This window comes from Dama dama, chromosome 15 (genome assembly GCF_033118175.1).
Source record: "Dama dama isolate Ldn47 chromosome 15, ASM3311817v1, whole genome shotgun sequence".
Classification (NCBI taxonomy): domain Eukaryota; kingdom Metazoa; phylum Chordata; class Mammalia; order Artiodactyla; family Cervidae; genus Dama; species Dama dama.
Genome location: NC_083695.1, coordinates 72,290,431 through 72,312,373, shown reverse-complemented (window position 1 = coordinate 72,312,373; position 21,943 = coordinate 72,290,431). Strand labels below are relative to the sequence as shown.

At 42.2% G+C, this 21,943-nt stretch overlaps 1 protein-coding gene across 1 annotated transcript in view; it reads right to left on the bottom strand.

The window, feature by feature from the left end:
- Window positions 1-18,279: 18,279 nt before the first annotated feature.
- The window catches only part of SORCS3 (sortilin related VPS10 domain containing receptor 3), a 545,070-nt gene continuing 541,406 nt past the window's right edge, over window positions 18,280-21,943 (bottom strand). The window contains exons 26-27 of the mRNA XM_061163158.1: window positions 20,829-20,989; window positions 18,280-20,049 (exon numbers count right to left, since the gene is read on the bottom strand). Coding sequence (XP_061019141.1) covers window positions 19,985-20,049; window positions 20,829-20,989 — 226 coding nt within the window. The 3' untranslated portion in view covers window positions 18,280-19,984. The remainder of the gene's footprint in view (window positions 20,050-20,828; window positions 20,990-21,943) is intronic.

Genomic DNA, 21,943 nt, shown 5'->3' with positions numbered 1-21,943 from the left:
AGCCTGTGTGCCACAACTATTAAGCCTGTGCTCTAGAGACTGTGAACCACAACTACTGAAGCTCATGTGCCCCAGAGCTCACACTCTGCAACAAGAGAAGCAACCATAATGAGAAATCTGTGCACTGCAACTAGAGAGTAGCCCTTATCACCACAACTGGAGAAAACCCCCTGCAGCAATGAAGACCCAGCCTAGTCATAAATAAAATGAATAAATAAAAATTTTTAAAAAGCAACTTAAACAAAATATTTTATAGAGAGTTCATGAAAGACAATATGTAAATGAACAAAACCATGAAAACATGTTGAACATCATGAATCATTAAGATTCAGATCAAACACATGTTGAGATATTGCTGAATATGCATTAAAATGGCTACAGTTTAAAAGACTAGCCGTACCATGTATTGGAGTTCATGATATAAGTGGAATAGGTATACATTACTAGTAGAAAAGAAATAAGCATTACAGAGAACTACCGTCCTGCTTTTTCATTCTTGGATTCTTGCCAAATATAATTGAAAACATACAAATGTTCATACATTTGTGAACAGAGAACTACCATCCTGCTATTTCATTCTCAGATACTTGCCAAAGACAATTGAAAACATACATGTTTCATGAAACAAATTCATGAAACAAATGTTCATACAAAAACTTGTTTGCAAACATACATGGAAGATGTGTTGGTAATAGTTGAAACTAGGGGAAAAAATCCAAATGCCCATTGACAGGTGAATGGATTTTAATTTTGAAATTGTGGTATATATACACAATGGAGTACTACCCAGCAATTAAAAGGTAGTGGACTATTGATACACACCAAAAAACGGATTAATCTCAAAAGGGTGATGTTAGGAAAGCCAGACCTTCCTTAAAAGTACATCATGTCAGATTGTATTTACATGAAATTCTATGATATGCAAACAGATCTACAGTGACAGAAGCAGGTCAGTGCTTGCCTGAGCATGGGGATGGAGAAAGAGAAGGATGATAAAGCAGCATGACGAATGTTAGGGTGATGGAAATATTTATCACCTTAATTGTGATGATGGTTTAATAGGTATATATATATATATATGTCAAACTTTATCAAACTGTATACTTTAGACATTTGCAATTATTATACTTCAATTATGTCTCTATAAAGCAGTTTAAACAATTATATGGCCCGCAAAGCACATCTTCCAGCCAGAGAGTCCTGGCTGTGGTCCAGTAGTTTAAATTCTCAGAACATGATAAAACTCAGAAGGACACTGAGATAACTAGGATTTTGTCACAGAGTGACCCAAGTTGGGATACCTCTGAGAAGCAGGTGGGAAAAGAGGGATCTCCTCTTCCCCATCTCTATAGGTAACAAGAAAAATTAGCCTCCTAAAAAACTATTTGCTATGGCTGGTTCCCTCAACCCACTTTGTCCTGAGCCACTGAACTTCACACCGGGTGCTGTGAAGTCAGGGGGATTTCTCAAGTACAGGACTTAGTCCTTAGGATTCTAGAAGACTATATCTGGGCTCCTGCTGTTATTAAGCATTGCCTTTGAGTTTGTTAGTGGTGGCTGACAAAATTAGCTAGAGCCACATTTCAGGGAGTCCCTTGGTTTAAAAGATAAAGGAAATTCCCTGAGGAATTTTCTAGCCAGCCCCAGAGTAACAAGAGGACTTTATCACATCTGGGAAAGAAAGAAAATTGCTCTAATCACGTCTTTTGAATTTTTTATGCCAGAGTCTACTTAGAAGCCTTTGTATCTGCTGTTTCTGCCTAGCAGGGCTAGTTTCTCAGCTCAGGGGTCCCATGAAGGCATAGCTGATTGCCTGAATAGAAACCAAGGAACTGTCAGTGGCAGGGAGAATCTGCCTCCCCCTGATAGCAGCATTGCAGCAGAGCATGACAGACCAGTCTCCATCCTTCCTGCAATGTGCTTCAGCCCTGGCGCAGAGAACAGCCAGCTGCAGAGATGTTGATCCTTCCTCCACTAACAGAAGCAATGCCAGCTGGGAAAATAAGAGGACTTAATATCTTCTCTGTCCTTGGCAGCCAGATCAGCAGGTACCTCAGATAAGGGTCCTCATGTGACATTGTTCCTGTTTGCCTCAAAAAATCCTTAGTCTCCACAAAAAGCAACTCATTGCCTCTGAAGTAGGATAAGTCATTAACCTCTCACTTCGTCATTTTCCCCATCATTTTCACATTCATTTATTCAATAAATGGGTAATGGATACCTACTTTGTATAGATCACTCAGGAATGATTGGTAGGGAACAAAATTAAAATCTAGATCTGCTAGAAATTGGAACAATGATTTCTTTACATCATTAAGATTATAACCTGCCATCTTTGAAACACTTTCATGCACCAGCTGTGTTACAGACAAGATTTGCTCCCTCATAACACAAGATAGGTATTATAATAAGCATTTTACAGTTGGCAAAACAAAGGTTAAGGAATTCATCCAAACTCTCAGTTTACTAATTTGACACAAATTTAGAAATATCTCAAATCCATGCAGTTTCCACTCTATCAGGCACCTCTGTCAGTTACTCAGTCTCTTTCAAGTGATTTTTATATGGTGATGCTCCCTGATTTATAGCACTTCTGTAAACAAGTTCATGTTATTTTCTTTAGGACATTTATTGGGGCACTAAAACAGTAAGGTGACATCTGGCTGCACAGGCCTTCGGGGAATTCCCATGGGTCATTTTTAGGTTCTCAGCCTTTAGGTTCAGAACTCAATTTTATCCTTCATCAGAAAATAATTTTCTAAGGGCCCAGGAATCTGATATATGAATAAGCATTCTAATTCATTATTTAAAATGCTAAGTAGACCCCCAAAATAGAGAAGAATGTTGTCTATACTGACTCATCCATTCCACAAACATTTATTGTGTACCAGGTACCAGAGTAGTTCTAGACGGTGGGGATAAAACAGAAAATATGAGCAGCAAAGAGCCTGCTGTCATGGTGATTACAGTGTCAGTCCAGACGACTCTGGTTGCTACTTAGGAGGAAAACAGTTACACAGGCCACAGGACATTTAGCTTTGACTAGGTAGAGTTTGCGATGTCTAATAGTTGAGAGCCAACTGTTTAATTTTCAGTCATTTTGTGAGCTAGTTGATGTCAGTTGGTAGCTAAAAATCAACCATGATCACTATATTTACATCATGGAAATTGGCAGACTTCACGTTGGAGCACGTCTTTCCTCTCCCCATGAGAGCTGGTTGGTAAAGATTTACTGGCGCATCGCTGAGTACAGGAGCAGAGGATGGATACACAGACCAGAGGAGAGGCTGTGACTTTCTAGCATTCTAGAGCCTGCAGTGAAGTTTCCGGGTTAATAGAATGCAGATGGTAATAGGTCTTGGGGTAAATACACTAGCCCAGGACAGAGTGATGAAAGCGGAATCTTGAGAAAAGAGGTTAAAACACACACACAGAATGACAGGGGGTGGTTAGAGGAGGAGAAAGGGAAAAACAAGGGCGAGGTAAAGAGATTTGAACACATTGGCTTGAAGTATCAGGAGGGAGTTTTACAAAGGAAAGTGTAAAAAGGCATTTCCAGAAGGAAGAGTTTCACTTTGCTCTGTTAATCTTTTAAAATTATTGTTTAGTTTAGAAAGTGTCCAGGAATTTTGGTGCCTGGGATGAGGTGAATCACTGATACACTTGGACAAAGCACTTTCAAATAGCAATGGGGAACAAAGTTAGACGTATAAAAGTCAAATTTGTTGGGGGTAGAAGCAAAAATAGCAAGGGTAACGAACCAGAGAGTTCAGGTCTGATGAGAAGCCCTTCCCTTCCAGAAAGGGGAGAGCTGGATAGTTTTCTTCCAAGACACTGCTTGGACCCTCGTTCCCTTGTCTTTGTGCAGAAACTACCCTCTGTTAGCACATTCCATCTTTACATGGAGGGTGCAGAAAGCATCAACTTTAGCTCTGCTAAGCAACCATACTCTCTTGAGATGGATGAGACCCAAATTATTGAACCTGGAAGTTCAACTGCTTATCATTTAGGGTAGGTTTTTCTACAGATGGCTAATTTCATTTCCTGCATGTTGAATTTTTCCTCGCTCTTGGCTTAGAAGGGAATCTAAATTTCATGCTTAGGGAGTACCTTGCCCTTACCTATGAACATATGCTCCAAGAGAGAATATTTTCTCTGCTCATTTTTAACTCATAAAAGATGCAGCAGACTTGGGGCAGGGGGGAAGAAAAGTATGAAATTTACATGGTCTGTCTAGCAGTAGCCATCCCACCACCTTCTCAGAGGAACTGCCTCATCTCTATGTACACCAGGAGGAATGGTCATCTCTACACAATACTCCACTAGCCAGGTCTCAGCTGATGGGGCTAGAGTTGGACAATCACTCAAAATCTGCACAAAGACAGTACCTGGCTTGTTCAAGAAAAAAACAACTGCAATAACAAGATTCCCTCTATCTGAAACTTCCTTCTAGAACTCTCAGCTTGCAGGAGCTAGAAACTTTCTTCTAGGACCCTTACAGTTGCAGGAGCATGTGCTGGAAAAGCAAGTGAAAATAGAGAAGGCAAAGAGCAGACAGAGGAAATCAGAGATGCAAGATGATAGAGATTAAGACCCTATTTTCACTGTCCCCAAATAATTCTCAGAGTGGGAAAAAGAAAAGAAAAACTTGTGTTAAGGGTTCATTGCAAATGGGAGAACAGGAGAATTAGAAACAGCAGCTAAAGTCACAGTGTGGGGGTAGAGCATTTCTGCCATAATTGAAGGGCAGCCTGATTTTCTGTCAGCAAACCAAGGGCAGCTTGGACTCCCATAGATGATCACAGGGTGCTTGCAGCTTACTTCTGTTTCTAATCATTAGTTCATCACTACAGGCAGTGTACATATTTTAGCCCACTTGGAAGGCTGGTTTCTCTCTGCTACAGGGCCACAGTCTGTCGCTACCTCTGGGTTGTAACTAGAGGGATATACTGATTTGGTCAGGATAATTCCTATAAAATGTAAATGTATTTTGTTTCATTGAGAGTTCCAAACCAAGTCACAAGAATAATGTACAGACCAGAGGCACTCAGATTAGCATTTGATAAATGGGTGCTAAGTGGGGTGCAATAATTCTCTCATATAATCCTCAGATAGTACCATGGAACACCTACTATTATTGCTGTTTACACTTTGAGATGAAAAGAAATTAAGGCTTAGTGATGTGAATTCACTTGCCAAAGTCACCAGCCAAAGGTGACAGATAAGACCCAGTTCTACTTCTGTGGTCTTCATCTTTACATCAAGGAGAGGCATAATACAGAAGACCCCCCCCCCCCCCGCCCCACCGAAACTGATCCAGACTGCTAGCAAGAGCAAGGCAATCAATAGTTAAAGTTACACATTCACCAATCACACTCTTAGTAGTTATGGACTTTGGGGAGAACAGTTGCAAAGAAAAACCTAGAAAAGCCTGGATTTAATTAAGTAAAAGATAATGTATGAGTGGATAATTTCTTTATAACATAAGGGTCCCAGGTAATATCTTCCATGTATATATATAGAAACATATGAGTCCGGGTGTGTATGTATGTGTGAATATATATTCAGACCTATTGATGCAAAAATAGAGAAATTCATGGGTCTTATAACAATTATTGTCAGGAACAATGAGCTGGTCCTACTTAATTAGCAAAAATTGAACAAGGTAAGATTGTAGTGTTTTCTTTGTCAAACAGAGATGTTGGAAACTTAATTAGCAAGAAAATCTCTGAAGTTGTGGGTCATACCTCCTCTCTCCAGACAAGGGCTCCACAAAAAGTTTGTGCAGTGATGAAAATCTGGAGTTAAATAATGAAGCAGGTCTCCAGTCCTTGGGAGAGAAGCAGGGCAGCCTTTGAAAGTGCCACTTAGTGTTGACTGGAGGGAGGGAAGAGAAGAAACATAAACGTTCCATTCACACACCAGATGTTCCCAGTAAACAGTCACTTTCAAGAAAGCTCAGCTTATGTGGTCGGTAATCACTCTTGAGATTGAGGGCTTAGCAGCCACAGAAGAAAACTCCTAGTAGAGGCAGGGCTGTTGCTGTGATAGGCCATGGCACCACAGATGTGCCCCATTCAGGAGGAGGTCGGGGTGTTATAGAGAGACGGTGACCCCTCTGGGGCAGGAGCACCAGTGAGGCATTAGCAGCCAACACTCACAGAGGCCGGTGTCGGGCACACTGCTGTAGTCAAAGAAGTGCAAACAGGCACAGGGGAAAGCCAGGAAATTGCTTTCATACTCAGCTCACCGCTGTAGCAGCTCTGAGCTAGTATATTAAATTCATTACAGGATGGGGTATCGCATTTGACACAAACAATGGCCTGACAAGACAGAAAGGGCAGACGTCATTTCTCTTCAAAAACTGAATCCTATTCTATAGAAAAGGAAATATGGCCAGATAGATGGAATAACTAGCCAAAGACAATCAAAGAGTTTGGGAAGACTTGGAACTAGAATCTAGGACATCTGACCTCAGTTCTTTGTTCATTTCTGCTACATCTCTCTGTCTCTTGCCTCTTTCATGGTGAAAGGGGAGAAAAAAATGGTGATAGTACAGTTCCAGGTTGTAGAGCAAACACATGGGAAACAGGGAAAGGGGAGGAAAATTGAGCTGGACTTGCTAGGAAGGCTTGCTGAGGGAGTCACAACTGGGCTGGATTTAGATGGATGGAGAGAGTCTGAGAATTTCTCAGACTCAGGTAATCCAGAGACTAGAACAATCCTGGGTACATCTGAGGTATAGCATGTTGGTCATTCTGGAGAAGGGCTAGATTTGCAGAAGTGTCGTTCAGCTGTGTGTATGTGTTGGGAAGAGTGGTGTAGCTTGTCTTTCCTCTCACTTATCTATGTACCCACAGCATGCCCTTTTCCAGCTTCTAAATTCAGCTGTAGTTTCTGGTTGCATTAACTCCTGAATAATTGCTCCTACATGGTAGAGAGTTGCATGAAATTGCTCTCCTCCACCAGATGAAGAGGAATAAAGCTCTTTCAACTCAAGATGCAGATGCTATGGAGCAATGGTAAGATTTTATAGAAATAAGATGGTGTAAAATAGGACAGTGTATCAAAAACATCCCACTCTTGTCTCAAACACTGCTACCTGAGAGGTTCCCGAGAGTCTCACAGGAAAAGACAAAGGGAAACCAATTACTACTTTCTTGTTCCTAAGACCTGGGCCACAAACTCTAAATGCGGCATGTTTTAAGAAACCTGAGTGATACCTGTGACTTAGCCTAGATTTTTATGAAGCCTCTCTATCAACCTTTCCTGTAAGCACCAGTGAAATCACAGGATATAATGGCTCAATCTATTTTAAGAAAATATAGAAAACTACAAGAACACATACAAAAGAAAACATTTTGCTGAGGGCCAGCCACCTCGTAGCAGTACAGTGACCCCAGTAACTAACCAAGGAAGTTCAGCCAACCTGTGTTCTAGAATCTATAACACCTAGAATCTAGGTAGAGCAATCAGACCACTTTCTCTCCTTCTTTGAAGAGAAGTAGGGACAGGGGTATCAATGGGAAGTTTCTGTCAACGAGAAACCACTAGGCTAAGCTGAGACACCAGGCGATTATAATAGTTCAAACATGCAGATCAGAAAAACAAACCCAAGTGGACAGCCTGGATTCATATTAGAAAGCCAAAGGGACCCTGGCATGGTAAGTTTTGATGGGGAAGAAAGCGTTAGGGGAAAGAAGTGGATCACGGAGCCTGGTATTGGGTGCTGGGAGTTTCTACACAGATATTCTGCTTATTCCAACTTTCATCCTTCTACCTATACCTTTGTTCATCTTTATTTTTAGGCATGGGTCTTATAGTGAGTTGAAATGGTGACCCTCCAAAAGACATAACCACGTAGAACCTGTGAATGTGACACATTTCTTAGCTGGAAAAGGGATCTTTGCAGATAAAATTAAGGATCTTTGGATGAGATTAATCACCCTAGATTAATCAGATGGACCCTAAATCCAATGACAAGTGTCCTTATGAGACAGAAGGGAGAGCACACAAACGAGCCATGCAAAGATGGAGGAAGAGACTGGAGAGGTACAGGTACAAGCCAAAGAATGCCAGGGATTGCCAGCAGGCAGCAGAATCCAGGAGAGAGACAGGGGATGAAGTTCTCTTCAATGTTTCCAGAAAGAGCCCAAACTTGGCCACACTCTGGTTTTGGACTTCTGGCCCTAGAACTGTGAGGAAATCCATTCCCATTGTCCTCGGTCACCTGGTGTATGATAACCTGTTAGAACAGCCCTAAGGAGAGGAATACAGCCTGTTGGGTGATGTTCCATGGGAATATCATTAGTAACAATGGTGTGGGTGGATGGATGACCCACCAGGATGCTACTTGCCCAGGTACCCCAGCCATCGGAAAACAAGCTTACCAACCAGCATTGTAACCTGCACCAAAATGTGGGGGCTTCCATGGTCCCTTTGGGGCCAGCCACCCCCCACACAAGCTTCAGGCAGCAATGGGGCTCCAAAATATCCCATTAAACCCAGCTCAAGCACATCTCAGGGCCCCTGGGAAATATACTCAAATGACAGAGACGTTCTCCTTTTTGGCAAAGGTCTTTCATCAAGCAATTCTGAGTGTATTTTCAATCATTTTCATATCACAATGAAGAGACAAGCCCTGTTAGTGTGTGTTCGCTGAGCAAGGGAAAAGAAAAAAAAAAAAAGGCAAACGTAAAATGCAGCAGCTTGGTACACCCAGGGACTAGCTGGGGCTTGGAGCGTCCATGAATCTCAGCAGTAGCCAGCGAAGTGTAATTCAATCTTTTTAACTTCATGATATATATTCATGTCAGTGGGTTTAAGATAAGGAAAAGACTTTAGTGAAAAATGAAACTTCTGATGAATAACTTGGAGGACGTTGAATAATATACAAATATTTCTTTCTCCAGTCAGAGAGATGCCAAATCCTGCTGAATTTTCAGCCCTGTCACTGCCATTCTTTTCTAAGGAGAACAATTTGGGAGGAGAAAAGAAAGGAAACCTTGGCATTTGGGGAAGAGGGAGGGAGGGCGGACAGAGGGGGAGGGGAGAGGCCAAGAGAAAGAAGGGGAGGGGAAAAATCTCAGCATGACATAATTGAAAGATCCTAAAAGATGCAGGAAAATTGGCACATTGTTGATAATAACCATAATAGCAAAGTTAATGATAGGCTCCTGGAAGGCCCTCGCTTGGTCTCAGATTTTTATAAAGAGAAGGCGCTGTTCAGCTGGCAGGCAGGGCTGTGTTTAGAAATGCAGCATTCATCCTCCAACAGCCCACCAGCCTCCTCGCTGGCAGGGCCGCTTGTCTCCTTCACTGTCCCAGCCCTCGGTTTGCCTCTGCAAAATTATAGCTATCTTGGCTCTTTTCTGAGACTGGACAAAAGAACAGGTGGGGTGTTGGGTTAGTGGCTGTCTTTTCTAATTGTTTTCCATTGTTTCCTACACTAGGGAGGAAAATGGGCTGCAACAGGGACCCAATGCCGAGGGGACTGAGGAACACTCCTTGGGGGTCTGAGCCTCCCCGTACTGCCTCTACCTTAGCAAGGAGCCCCTTGGGCCCTGACATGCAGGTGTCCTCAGTTCAGCCACTGAGTCGTGTCCAACTCTTTGTGACCCCATGGACTGCAGCACGACAGGCCTCCCTGTCCATCACCAACTCCCAGAGTTTACTCAAACTCATGTCCATTGAGTCGGTGATGCCATCCAACCATCTTGTCCTCTGTCATCCCCTTCTCCCTTCAGTCTTTCCTAGGATCAGGGTCTTTTCAAATGAGTCAGTTCTTTGCATCAGGTGGCCGAAGTATTGGAGTTTCAGCTTCAGCATCAGTCCTTCCAATGAATATTCAGGACTGATTTCCTTTAGGATGGACTGGTTGGATCTCCCTGTAGTCCAAGGGACTCTCAAGAGTCTTCTCCAAAACCACAGCTCAAAAGCATCAATTCTTCTGCGCTCAGCTTTCTTTATAGTCCAACTCTCACATCCATACATGACTATTGGAAAACCCATAGCTTTGACTAGACAGACCTTTGTTGGCAAAGTAATGTCTCGGCTTTTTAATATGCTATCTAGGTTGGTCATAACTTTCCTTCCAGGGAGCAAGCATGTTTTAATTTCATGGCTGCAGTCACCATCTGCAGTGATTTTGAAGCCCCCCAAAATAAAGTCTGTCACTCTTTCCACGGTTTCCTCGTCTATTTGCCATGAAGTGATGGGACCAGATGCCATGTGTCCTATGAAAGCACAGAAGGGTGATGGCAGAGGGTATGCTCACTTAAGCCCAAACTGTCATACTCTAGATGTTTCCTATTTCATTATCTTCATAAGACAAAGGAGAAAGTTGAGGCTTGGGAAGATGAGCGTCTCACCCAAGACCACACAGGGAGGAAAGGCAGAAGCTGGAATCGAACCAACATGTAAGCCCTTCAAAGGATAAACCCTTCTGGTAGCATCATGAGTCTGCCCCTGAATGTGGAGGCAATTCTGAGAGCTCAGAATTCAGAAATCCACTAGATTTGGAAAACCAATATAAACATTTGATTTGACTTTCACTTCATTTTAACAAAGGAAAGTTACGTGATACACTGATAAATGCCCATAAAAAACATATACTATAAATGAAAAATTGTTTAAAGAGCAGTCTATCTTCCAAAGCTGCTGGGGCTAGAGTGAACATGCTTACTTTCCATTTGATGTCTCCCGTGGGTGACTGCATCCAGGTCCATGGCTTCTGTAGCTTCAATTCTAAACCTCTAGCTGTCACCCTTGTATCAGATGGTCAGGTGGGTACTAAATCTCGGGAGAAATTTGCTCCAAGTTTCCCTTCTTTTCAAAATGTCTTCTAGCACTAGGCAATGCCTCCCTCAAGCTGAGTTCTTCACCTCACAGTTCACGCAGAATCTCTCACCATGTTTGATAGCCACTTAAAACCTTAATTGGTGTTGTTTGGTTCCAACATTTGTTAACAATGGCAAATTACTTACAGATGGGATGGTGCCAGCAAAATTGCTCAACGAAAAAGTTTTTTTTTTTTTTACTTTTGTGAAAGGAATAAGACAAAGGAGTAGCACAGAGCAACATAAGAGCCCATTTCTTTTGCCAAGAATCTTGAGTAATGATTTCCTGTATCTTTTTAATACTCATTGTGAAAGACCTAAGTAATTAGTTTCTTTTTCCATTTATAAAGACCAATAAACCATTCTCTAGTAGATATTATGCTACCACAAGTCTCTTGAAATTATTGTGCATCTTTGACCTATAAATGTTCTTACTTTAACTATGCTTAATAATCAGTATTGCAGAACAATCTCTTATGATTTTTTTAAAAGTGTATTAAAAGGGACTCTAATGAAATACCTGGAAATCTACTAGATCTGGAAAACCACTATAAACATTTAATGTGATTTTCACTTTCTTCTTTATTTTTTTAAGTTATGAAGTGAACATGCACTCATCAAAAACATTGGAGTTCATATAGAAAATACAAGCTATCCTGTGCAAATAAGGTCAGCATTTTTCTAAACGGCTGACATTTTTGTTATTTCCTAGTTGTCTTTCTAGCCAATTTCCTACAATTCCCCCATTCCCATTCATCCTCCTGTTCTGCTACTTCCTCAACTTTTAGAGCTCTATCACTTTGCTAGAGAAAGAAAGGAAAGGAAAATGCTAGATAGAGAAAAATGTGAGCAATGCCAACATATTTAATGCCTAGTGTAAATGTCATTTACTTTGCTAATTCTTTCTCAGTTTTTACCACCATCCTTCCTCTGGATGGAAGGATTAACCCTCTCCATCACTCTATTAACTCTCTCTAAATTATCAGAGCATTTTGTCCCGCGAGAAAGTGCTATAGAAAATTGAATACTTACAAGAATTTAAGGAGACATGGATTTGGAGACCTGCCATATTCCTGTTAGCACCCATGGAAGTGGTGGCTGCCTCTTTCAAAAGGATGCATTTGAAGGGAAGGTATGAAGCCCGCCCGTTGTTAAAAAGCCTACCAAGATCTGAGTTCCACTGGACTTGGAGCTTTTCCTCCCCCCACCTGCCCTCCCTATCGCCTGAATGAGGCTCCAACTTGATCAGTAGGCAACCAACATGCCACTAATTAGGAGGCACGAGGCGTAGCAGAGGGTGATTAGCTCGTGATGAGCACATGCTGCCGAGGGTTGTCTTGTTACCATTATAAACAGATTAGAAATCTGGGGAGCATCTGTATTCTCCCCTCACAGAGGAGTCTGAAATTGACAGGTTGAAATGAGAATGTGTCAAGGAGAGTTTTGTAATTGACAAAGATTAACTTTATTTCTCTCACCTCATCTCTCTCCTCCTCTTCTCTTGGCACCCCACCCTCAGAATATCCCAGCTGCCAATGGAAGAAGCCCAGCAATTCTCTAATTGAACCATAAGATTTTGGAAGGTCAGTGTAAGAAAACCATTCTGGTGTTCCAAGGACCAGGTGTGTTGTTTATGGAGACAATTATGTGCTTCCCAGGTGATTCTACCTGGAAACCAAGAAAGACAGATTAGTGACAAGAAAAACAATTCTGTTCTGTTTCTGTTGCTTCTGCATGGCCTCCTTTCTCTTCACACCCACCATGCTCGAACACAGTCTTAATGGCAGCCAGTCTTGGACCACGGGCAGCGACAACCCTTCAACTTAAAAAAAAAAAAAAAATCACAATGTGGAAGTTGTAAGTTAAGTTTTATTTGGGGTAAAATGAGGACCTTAGCCTGGAAGACAGCATCTCAGATAGCTCTGAGAAACTTCTCCAAAGAGACAGGGGAAGGTTAGTATGTACATGACTTTGGCAAAGGGGGAGGACATGCACTCAAGCACACATTTTTTTTTTTTTTTGCAGGGGTTTTCAGCTCATCACAAGGATCAGTCATCACCATGAAGGATTTTAGTGCTTTTCTAGATATGAGGCAATATAAGAATTGGGCTCACAAAATCAACTCCTGAAAATATCTAACTATCTGAAGACCTGTTCTGCCAGGTTTTCCCAGAGCACAGACAACCTCATTTCTGCTCTCCATCATGAACTCCTTTCAGGGGGTGTTGCAGGTCAGCAGCTGCAGCAGCACACGATTTACTCCCTGCAGAGGTAAATGGCAAGCACCCAGGGTAAGTGCCAATTAATAGCCGACAACTCTTTGCAAAAGAGAATATGCAAGAAAAGACCCTGTTGTGTAAGAAGAGGCTTCTAGGAGAGGCTCCAGGAGGAGAAGCGGGGCTTTCTTGGTGTGGCGAAATCCCTGGAGCCCAGCAGCCTTCAGCACGTGGGGCACTCTGCCACAGACATTGCAGCGGAAGTTTCTGTTCTTCACGGACTGGACCACATGCTTTCTCAGGAGTAAATCACCGGAGGCCCCACTTTCTCTAGCTCAGTTCCAACGGCTGCAAACAGCGCCATTCCCCAGGGACTAAGCCATAATGACAGATGGCATGTGTGCCTGTCATGATCTATTTTCTTCCGTCTTTGCTGACATCTTGGGAAGAATCTGTGTCTTGTGCTCACCCTCTGAAAGAGCTCTTCTTAAGCTGTGACCAGAGTCAAAGGAAAGAAATCATTTCTCTGGTACCTCCATTTATATAAAAGGTATGCTTTTTTTTTTTACAGATAATTGTTTTATCTGATTATTTTTCAATGCATGGAGATAAACTCAATCAGTGACCCTCAGAAAGGCTTCGAGGGACACCAGGACCTAGAAATGTAGATCACAAAAGCTTTGTATGAGAAGAGAATGTAAATAAGAAGCAAGTTATGTTATAAAGGTTGGAGTCAAAACCATTAACAAGCATGGCCAAACAGTTTATCTCCAGTGGAGTGGCTTTCTCCAGGGCAACATTGCACTCTGCAAGTCTAAGCATGGCTCAGGACCTGAAAACCTCCAGTCTTCAGTTTTATGAGGCATTTCTGGCAGCCCTGATTGGAAGTGTCCATTTCTTGTCCCCATCATATAGTCCAAGTAAAATTAGATCAGTTATATCAACAGCAATAACAAAAAGCAATAAAATAAGCAGTGACTTTAGGGATCAAGGTGTAAATAGTGGATTTTAACCAAAAATCTCTTCCTTTTAGCTGGGGATGATGACATGTTAAGTAATTCTGAATTCTTTCTCTAGCAGAATGGCTCTTGGCAAGAGACCGGTCATTAACTTTTATAACTTGAGGCCAGGAAGGACAGACGAGAAGGATCTAGCACAACACAACTAGAGCTTCTCAGACTCAATTATTTTCTGCTAAGGTCCAGTTATTTCAGGTGTGTTTACTCCAATTATTGGTTCCCTGATGGCTCAGTGGTAAAGAACCCCACTATCAAACAGGAGATGTAGATTTGATCCCTGGGTCAGTAAGATCCCCTGGAGAAGGAAATGGTAACCCACTCCAGTATTCTTGCTGGAGAATCCTATGGACAGAGGACCCTGGAGGGCTACAGTTCATGAAGTTTGTAAAGAGTCAGACATGACTTAATGACTCTGCGTGAGCACTCCAGTTATTCTATTTGACCACTGTTCCAGCACTTCAAGGTAAACATCATTATTGTCTATTTATAGATAGGGAAACCAGACTCCAATGATGTCATTGTACCCCTCCAGGTCTGAGATAATTTAAAAGCAGTGTTGTCAAGTTTTTTTTTTTTGAGATTTTGAGTCTCTGAATAAATTGAACACTGGCAGAGACTCTCCTGTTTTGTATACAATGTCCCATTGGTTTCTCTTTGAATGAACTGATATCTCATAATGATAATATGGTCTGAAAACACAGAGGCAAAGAGCAATTTAATTCTGCTACTGTAAAGTTAACGGTAAAGAAGCTAAGCTTAAGGACCTGGTGATGCAGGTACTTCGGGAGGTAACTGTTGGGCCACATCTGGTCCCCTGTGGCTGTAACACTGGACCGGGCAAGAGAATTTGGCAGGATCTGGTGTGTGTGCCAGGATGAGGCATTCTCATTGCTTGTGTTTGCTCTCTGGCCATCTGAACAAAGCCAAATGCTTTGAAAGGCAAGCAGCAGGGTGTGTGAAGCTGGAGCCTGGTCGCTGTCTGTTGAACAGCCTTACTTCAGCCCAGTGGGGGAAGCAAGGACATCAGGCCATAGGCTGCTAAACAGGTGGGTCAGCAGGGAGATGGCAAGTGGAGGTGAGCCCTTGAATGATGAGCCCACCTGGGAAGTCAGATTCTAAAGCATTCTGTACATTATGAATATGGGGGCCATACTGCATACCCAATCAGACTCTCTGCTGACTCTTGACAAGGGCATCAGTTCTGCATTTGCTGAGTAGGTATGTGATAGAAATAATACTGCCCTACAAGGAGGAGGATATGGATTCTATCTTCAGCTCTGCACTCATCTGTAGTGTAGCCTTAGAGAAGTCACTTTCCTCTCTGAGTCTCGGTTTATCCCTCTACAGAAGAAGAGAGTTCGCCTAAGCACTCCTAAGTACCGATCTCTTGGTAATTGTGGAATTGGCAGTGTGTGAAGGAAACAACAACCCACTCCAGCATTCTTGCCTGGAGAATCCCATGGACGGAGGAGCCTGGTGGGCTATAGTCCATGGGGTTGCAAAGAGTCGGACATGACTGAACAACTTCACTTTCACTTTCACATCTGTGGAAATCAAAACTAGCCAGTGAGGCAGACCATAAGGTGTTTTTTCCTTTTACAAATGTAGAAATTGTGGTCTAGAATGACTTGCTGACAGTCAGAGCTCTTCTAATTCCTGACTTACTATTTGTTGCAGGGCACAGTCCATCACCACCCTGACTCCCGGTGTGATTTGTTTTAGGTAACTCAATCAGGGAACTTGCCCAGAGTTGCAGCTGTTGCCCAGGAGAAAATGAGCAAACTTGGAAACTGTTCTCACTTCTATAGGTTAAGATGCCTTGTATCATGGTAACAGCGGCTAGAGGAGGCGGCTTTTACCCCAGTGACTCTTATTCTCTCTAAGCTATTTTAGTGGTAGACAGAGCAGTGATTCTCAAACTTCAGTGCATATGAGGATCCTCAGAGAATCAGCTTATGGTGCTGATTCTGGGGCTCTGGCTCCAGAAGGCTTCCTTCTCTGGTCCAGAACTGCCTTAGAGAAGACAATTCCCATGCACAGAGAACCCTCACCACCAGTGAGAGACCCTGCATAGAACTCTCTACAAAGCCAGTCATACTCTCTGCTGTCTGCCTTTCCCTGTCTACCACCGAGCAATCTGACAGGCCCATGCTGGTGGTGGGGATGGAGGCTATATTCTTAGCATGACTTTGCTCAAATGAACCAACTGACTCATTCCATTTTACCACTGTATTTCATTTTCATCCTCTTTAATCTGGTGAGGCAATTTCATCAACCAGGACATAAAATTAAGATGGGAAGAACTCAGATCTCATGGAAAGCAAAAGCCAATTCATTTAACAAATTCTCCTTTGACTTAGGATAGGACTATAAGACACCCCACATTATTGGAGAAGTTCAAAACCATTAAAAAATCCCTTAAAGATGGGAGCCACTTTATGTTATGAACCACTGAAGTTAGACCCAAAACCACAACTTCTTCAGAGGTACCATAAATGACATTCTCAATATCTGTAATTTTTTAAAGATGTGTATAACTCAAGAAAAGTTATACCAAGAATAATACATAATTTTAAAATGCATTCACAGAACAAAAGAAAACCGTCTTTGTTTTATCCTATATCTTCAAGCGAGTTCAGAAAATACAATTCCAGGATAGTCACTTATATCCAAAATATGGGAAACTATTGACCAAAACTTCTGGTTTCTTGGGTTTCTGGGATCCATGGAAATTTATTGCATATTTTGAATACTAAAACATTAAAACATCTAAGTATAGCCCTTATTCTAGGTTTTGGTTCACTCCTTACTACCTAATGTGCAGGAGAGCCACCCATTCCGCCTTCCAAATTCCTCACTCAGTGCGGGAAAGAGATTTGTTGCTCAGTTTGATACATCAATCAGAATAAAAAAGGGTTCATTAAGGGATATATGACTTACTTCATTCTGTATAACAGACTCTAGATCCATCCACATATCTACAAATGACCCAATTTCATTCTTTTTATGGATGAGTAATATTCCATTATATATATGTACCACATCTTTATCCATTCATCTGCTGATGGATATTTAGGTTGCTTCTATGTCCTGGCTATTATAAATACTGCTGCAGTGAACACGGATGCCTGTGTTCTGTGGTGACCTAGATGGGTGGGCGGGAGGGCCAGGAGGGAGGGGATAGATATAGATATAGACATACATAGCTAATTTATTCTGTTGTACAACATTGTAAAGCAACTATACTCCAATTTTTTTTAAAAATTAAAAAATAAAAAGGATATGTATCTTGTTGGTTTCCCCTCCTCTTTTCATTTCTCTTGCTGAAATCTTTCAGATCTGAGGTGGAGACCCACCTCTATCACTTACTGGGAGCTTGTGTCAGACTCAAAGGCCTTGGGATTATAGGACTTCTGCTCAAAAGCCCTGGCCACAAATATTTGAGATAGGAAACTTGGATCCTGATTCAAATGGGCCATCTAATAAAACCTACCCATGGAGTCACAGAAAATGAAAAGGTAGACTAAATTAAACTATTGTTCTCAATTCTTCTTACCCTCCCTAGATTAGAATTATATATTCACACCTTTTGTCATGTAATTCAGTAATACCTTGAACCAGTGTCTATTTCCCTAGCCCCTTAATATTGAACATGGCTGTATGGTTTTCTTTAATTAATAAAAGTTCAGTGACAGTAATAGAGGGGCCATTTTGAGCCAAGGCCCTAGAGGATAGAGTATGCGGCTGGTCTCACTTGAATTCTGTGATCTACCATGAAAATAACATACCCCGGGGGGCTGCTGGTCTCAGAATGATAAGCAGACTTGAACCAACGGAAGGGTGCATTCAGGAGAGCCTGGTCAACCCCAAGTGAGCTCAGCCAAATCACAGCCAACCTGAAGACTCACGAGCAAAACATCAATATCTGTTCTTATATACTTGTCAGATTATTTTACCCATGGAGAATTATTGCAGCAATAGTTGAATGATACAAAAGATCAAGATAACTGCCCAAAGAGAGAACTCTCAGCCAGGTATATAGCTTTGATGTACAAAAATACATTTATTTTCAACAATTTCAAAACCACTGTCTTTTTTTTTACAGTAGAAATATTCAAATGGAACAATAAAACCAAGAACAGTATATGTACATATACTGTATATATAGATATGACTCATGCATTTGTATTCCAGTGTTTAGTACAAGTATTGCAATTGTCTGCCCCATTTAACCCTTGAAATGAAAAAGCAGGATCTTTAGAAATAGTCCTAATTCTATGCTGTAGCCAGTCCAGTTTCTCGAGGTCACACTCTCTCAGTGTCTCACAGAGAAGGTTGTGAACAATACCCCACAAAAATGGACAGGTACAAAATTTAGCCTCTCCTCCCATACATATATACAGTATACCTTTTCTTTAAAACAAGTGTGCTCAGGCTGAGTCCAAAATAAAACAGTGCTACAGCATGGCTTCAAGCAACCCTCCTAAAAAGAACTGACATGTGAAATGTGTGAAGGGGCTGGGGTGTGGGAGAAGAGAACACTGGCTTTGAAAGTTACTCGCCCCAGATGCAAGAACTATCTTAAGAGAACTGAAGGCAGACATTTGACTTTAAGGAAGTTGTGTATATCTGACAAGCAAGTAGCACAGCTTTGTTAAAATCAACTTTGACTAAGATCATTAAAGGCTAGACCCCTATTTGGCCTGCAGGGTTTGCATGGTCACATGAGTCCACTTGTGCTGGCTCCCTTCCCACCTCTAACTGCTCCCAGGCTGAGGCACTCACTGGGCTTAACCTAGTGCCCAAGAGACTTTTCTGAGTTAAGAATAGCCAGAGAATTCCCTTTAAGCATTATACAATTCCATGGAATCCAACCAGAAAACAGAATGCCATTTTTTTTCAGATCCATTGCCTGGCTTCTCTAGAGAAAACCTCAGACTGATAACTATCCTCAACCTCATTCTCTGGAGGGGAAGCCTTGTTTGCCCATCTGGGTTTCAGTTTGAAGATTCTAGTGGACTTCACCTTGCAACTTCTTCCACATCACGGATGGGACCAAAAACTCATACGTTCTATGATGTCACTCTTGTTCCCCCTTTACCAGTTGTTTGTTTCAAACAAGTACTCCCCCTCCCCACTTTATATACAGAAATAGAAACCAGTGATGGCAGGGACACAGAGATGCAAGAGTTAAGTGCGACAGACAACTGGGGAGCATCCAGAACCCAACGCATCAAGCAGGCCTGGGGGTGGGTCAGCTCCGGAAGGTGAGTGCATAAGCCAACAGACGCATCTTTCTTTTTTCAGTTTTCTTTTTTACTAAACATTAAATTATATCTTAGGAAATAAAAAGCTATTTACATTGTAATTATCTACAATAAGCCATCTGCAGCCTCGCAATGGACGTGCATGAGGCAGGGTCTCTTCTGACAGGTGTGCACTTTCTGCAGCCACACTCACTCCCCACCAACCTATCTCCTGCAGATCTAACTGGGAAATGGTTTATGTTTTAGGTGGGTGTGCTGGGAGGGAGGAGGTGGATACTGGTGGTTTGGTGTTGTACGGGGCAGGGGGAGGATGGGAGGTTAGTGGAAAACCAATCCAACTTAAAAAATAAAAAGACAGATCACAAGGGAAACAAGATTTCTTGCACTATAAATGGCAGAATGAAGTAAGAAAGCCATGGGAAGACGCATCCTTTGCCCTTAGCACAAAAACAGCCATTTATCCTTCGTGGCTCATAATCAGCTAAGTATGCTTTGCCTCCCAAAGCTAAGCATCTGCCTGCTATTCATGGGGCCCTTGGTAAACAATAGGTAAAAAAGACATTTTCATTTTTCCATAATAAGAGTAATAGGAATCATCAAAAATAAAAAGTCAGAAAGAGGGCTGACCACGTGGCTCGTTGGCATTAAACACTAGTGCAGTTGGGGATCTCCTTTGTGCTTTCACTGTGTGCAATGGTGGCGATGCCTCCTGCAGGGGAGAGAAGACAAGAGAAGGTAAGGATATGCGTGTCACAGGAGGGGGGACCTTTGCTTCATTTATTGCTAAATACCAAGCCACCTTGATGTGTGTTTATCAAACAGGGCAGCTGGGTAGTCTATCCTATCAGTTCACTGCCTTATCTAGCCTATGTTTAATGTGTGCCCTCCCCCACACCAGCATACGAGGTAGCATCAATATCTTGCCATCATTACTCTTCTGATCACAATGGTACTAGCCAACAGGAACTGAACACTTCTTATGCGGCAGGCATTGTGCTAATGACATATGCCACTTTATGATCACAACAGTCTTACAAGGCAGGTAATGTTATTCCCATTTCACAGATGAGGAATATGAGGCACAGAGAGATCACAGAGCTAGCAGATTGACAGAGCAAGAAAATGAATCCAGGGTTCTCTGATGGCAGAGTCCCTATTTGTGTGATTATTAGGATGCATAATATTTTTGCCTTAAAGGGAAAAAAAAAAGTCCAATAGTAATGGATAGTTGGCCTCAGCCCTTTCCCACTCAGACTCCAGCACTTTGGATCCTGATCGACTTTTAAAAAATAAAGTTCTGCCAATTTCATGTGGTCAGAGGAGGCAGACACTTTAAAACCTGATTATGTCAGGTTTTATGTCACTGAGGCAACTGTTTGTTTTCCCCACCCTCCAGATTAGCCCTACCTGAAAGACAGGCCACATGGGCTGGCTGACTCTGTCTGGAGGACAGAGGAATCAGGAGTTTGGGGATTCCAGCACACATACCTATGACCCGGGTGTCCAGCTCTTTGTCCAGCAGTTCCTCGGGCTCGGTGAAGTCACTGAGCGTGATCTTGGGGGCGTTTTCACTTTGGCTCACTGACCCAATCATCTCCTGCTCCTTGTCGTGTTGGACTTGAGCATAGATGTTAATCCAGGGTATTTTCCTACATGGGGGCAGGAGCAAAATCAGATTACAATCACAGGGCATGCCACAATGAGGCAATTGGAAATCCTGGGTGATAAGGGGAGGAGGAAGCTAAACAGGATCAAAGTCAGGGAAAGGGGCTGGCCACCCAGATACTGTCCTCACGAGGTCAACGAACACAAGGAGGGACCCAGATGCCCAGGGGAATTGTAAACCACAGAAATCCCCAAGGAATTCACCTTTTTCTGGGGCAAAACCAGCAAGTGTAAAGAGAAGGGCAATACTATTGACCAGCTGTGCATTAAAACCCTTAAAATATTTACCAGTTATTACATTTATAAAGGAGCTGAACTTTGAGACTATGAGGTGGCATCATAGTGAAAAGACAGCTTTTTCTAAGTTTACATCAGTTTAATTAACTCACATCGGTTTCCTTTATAAATAGGAGAGGAGGTAAAAAACTTATAGCCACTGCTACCATTTTCAGAACACCATCCATGGACCAAGTATCTTAAATACTTCCATAGTCAGTTTCCTCATCTGTTCAACAGGAATAACAATAGCTTTCTCTTAGGATTGTGGAGAGGACTAAGGTAAGGCTTGCTGTTCTCTGTTCAGTCACTAAGTTGTATCCAACTCTTTGCAACACTATGGACTGCAGCACGCCAGGGTTCCCTGTCCTTCACTATCTCCCAGAGTTTACTCAAACTCATGTCCATTGAGTCAGTGACGCTATATAAGGCAACGATTAAGAGAAGTAACTTCCTTCAAAGACACCAAAGTAGTAGGTTTGTAAACAAGGCAGACAGGCTCGAGGTTGAAGAAGCAGGCAGGTTAAGACTGAAATCTTACAGGAGTACTCATCTCCTGACTCATCTCTGTTATTTCCTGACCCACTGTGCACCAGCTTCTATAGCTTCCTTTGATTTCTTCTAATTCCACACTCCCTAAACTTCCATGTGCTTGTACCTCA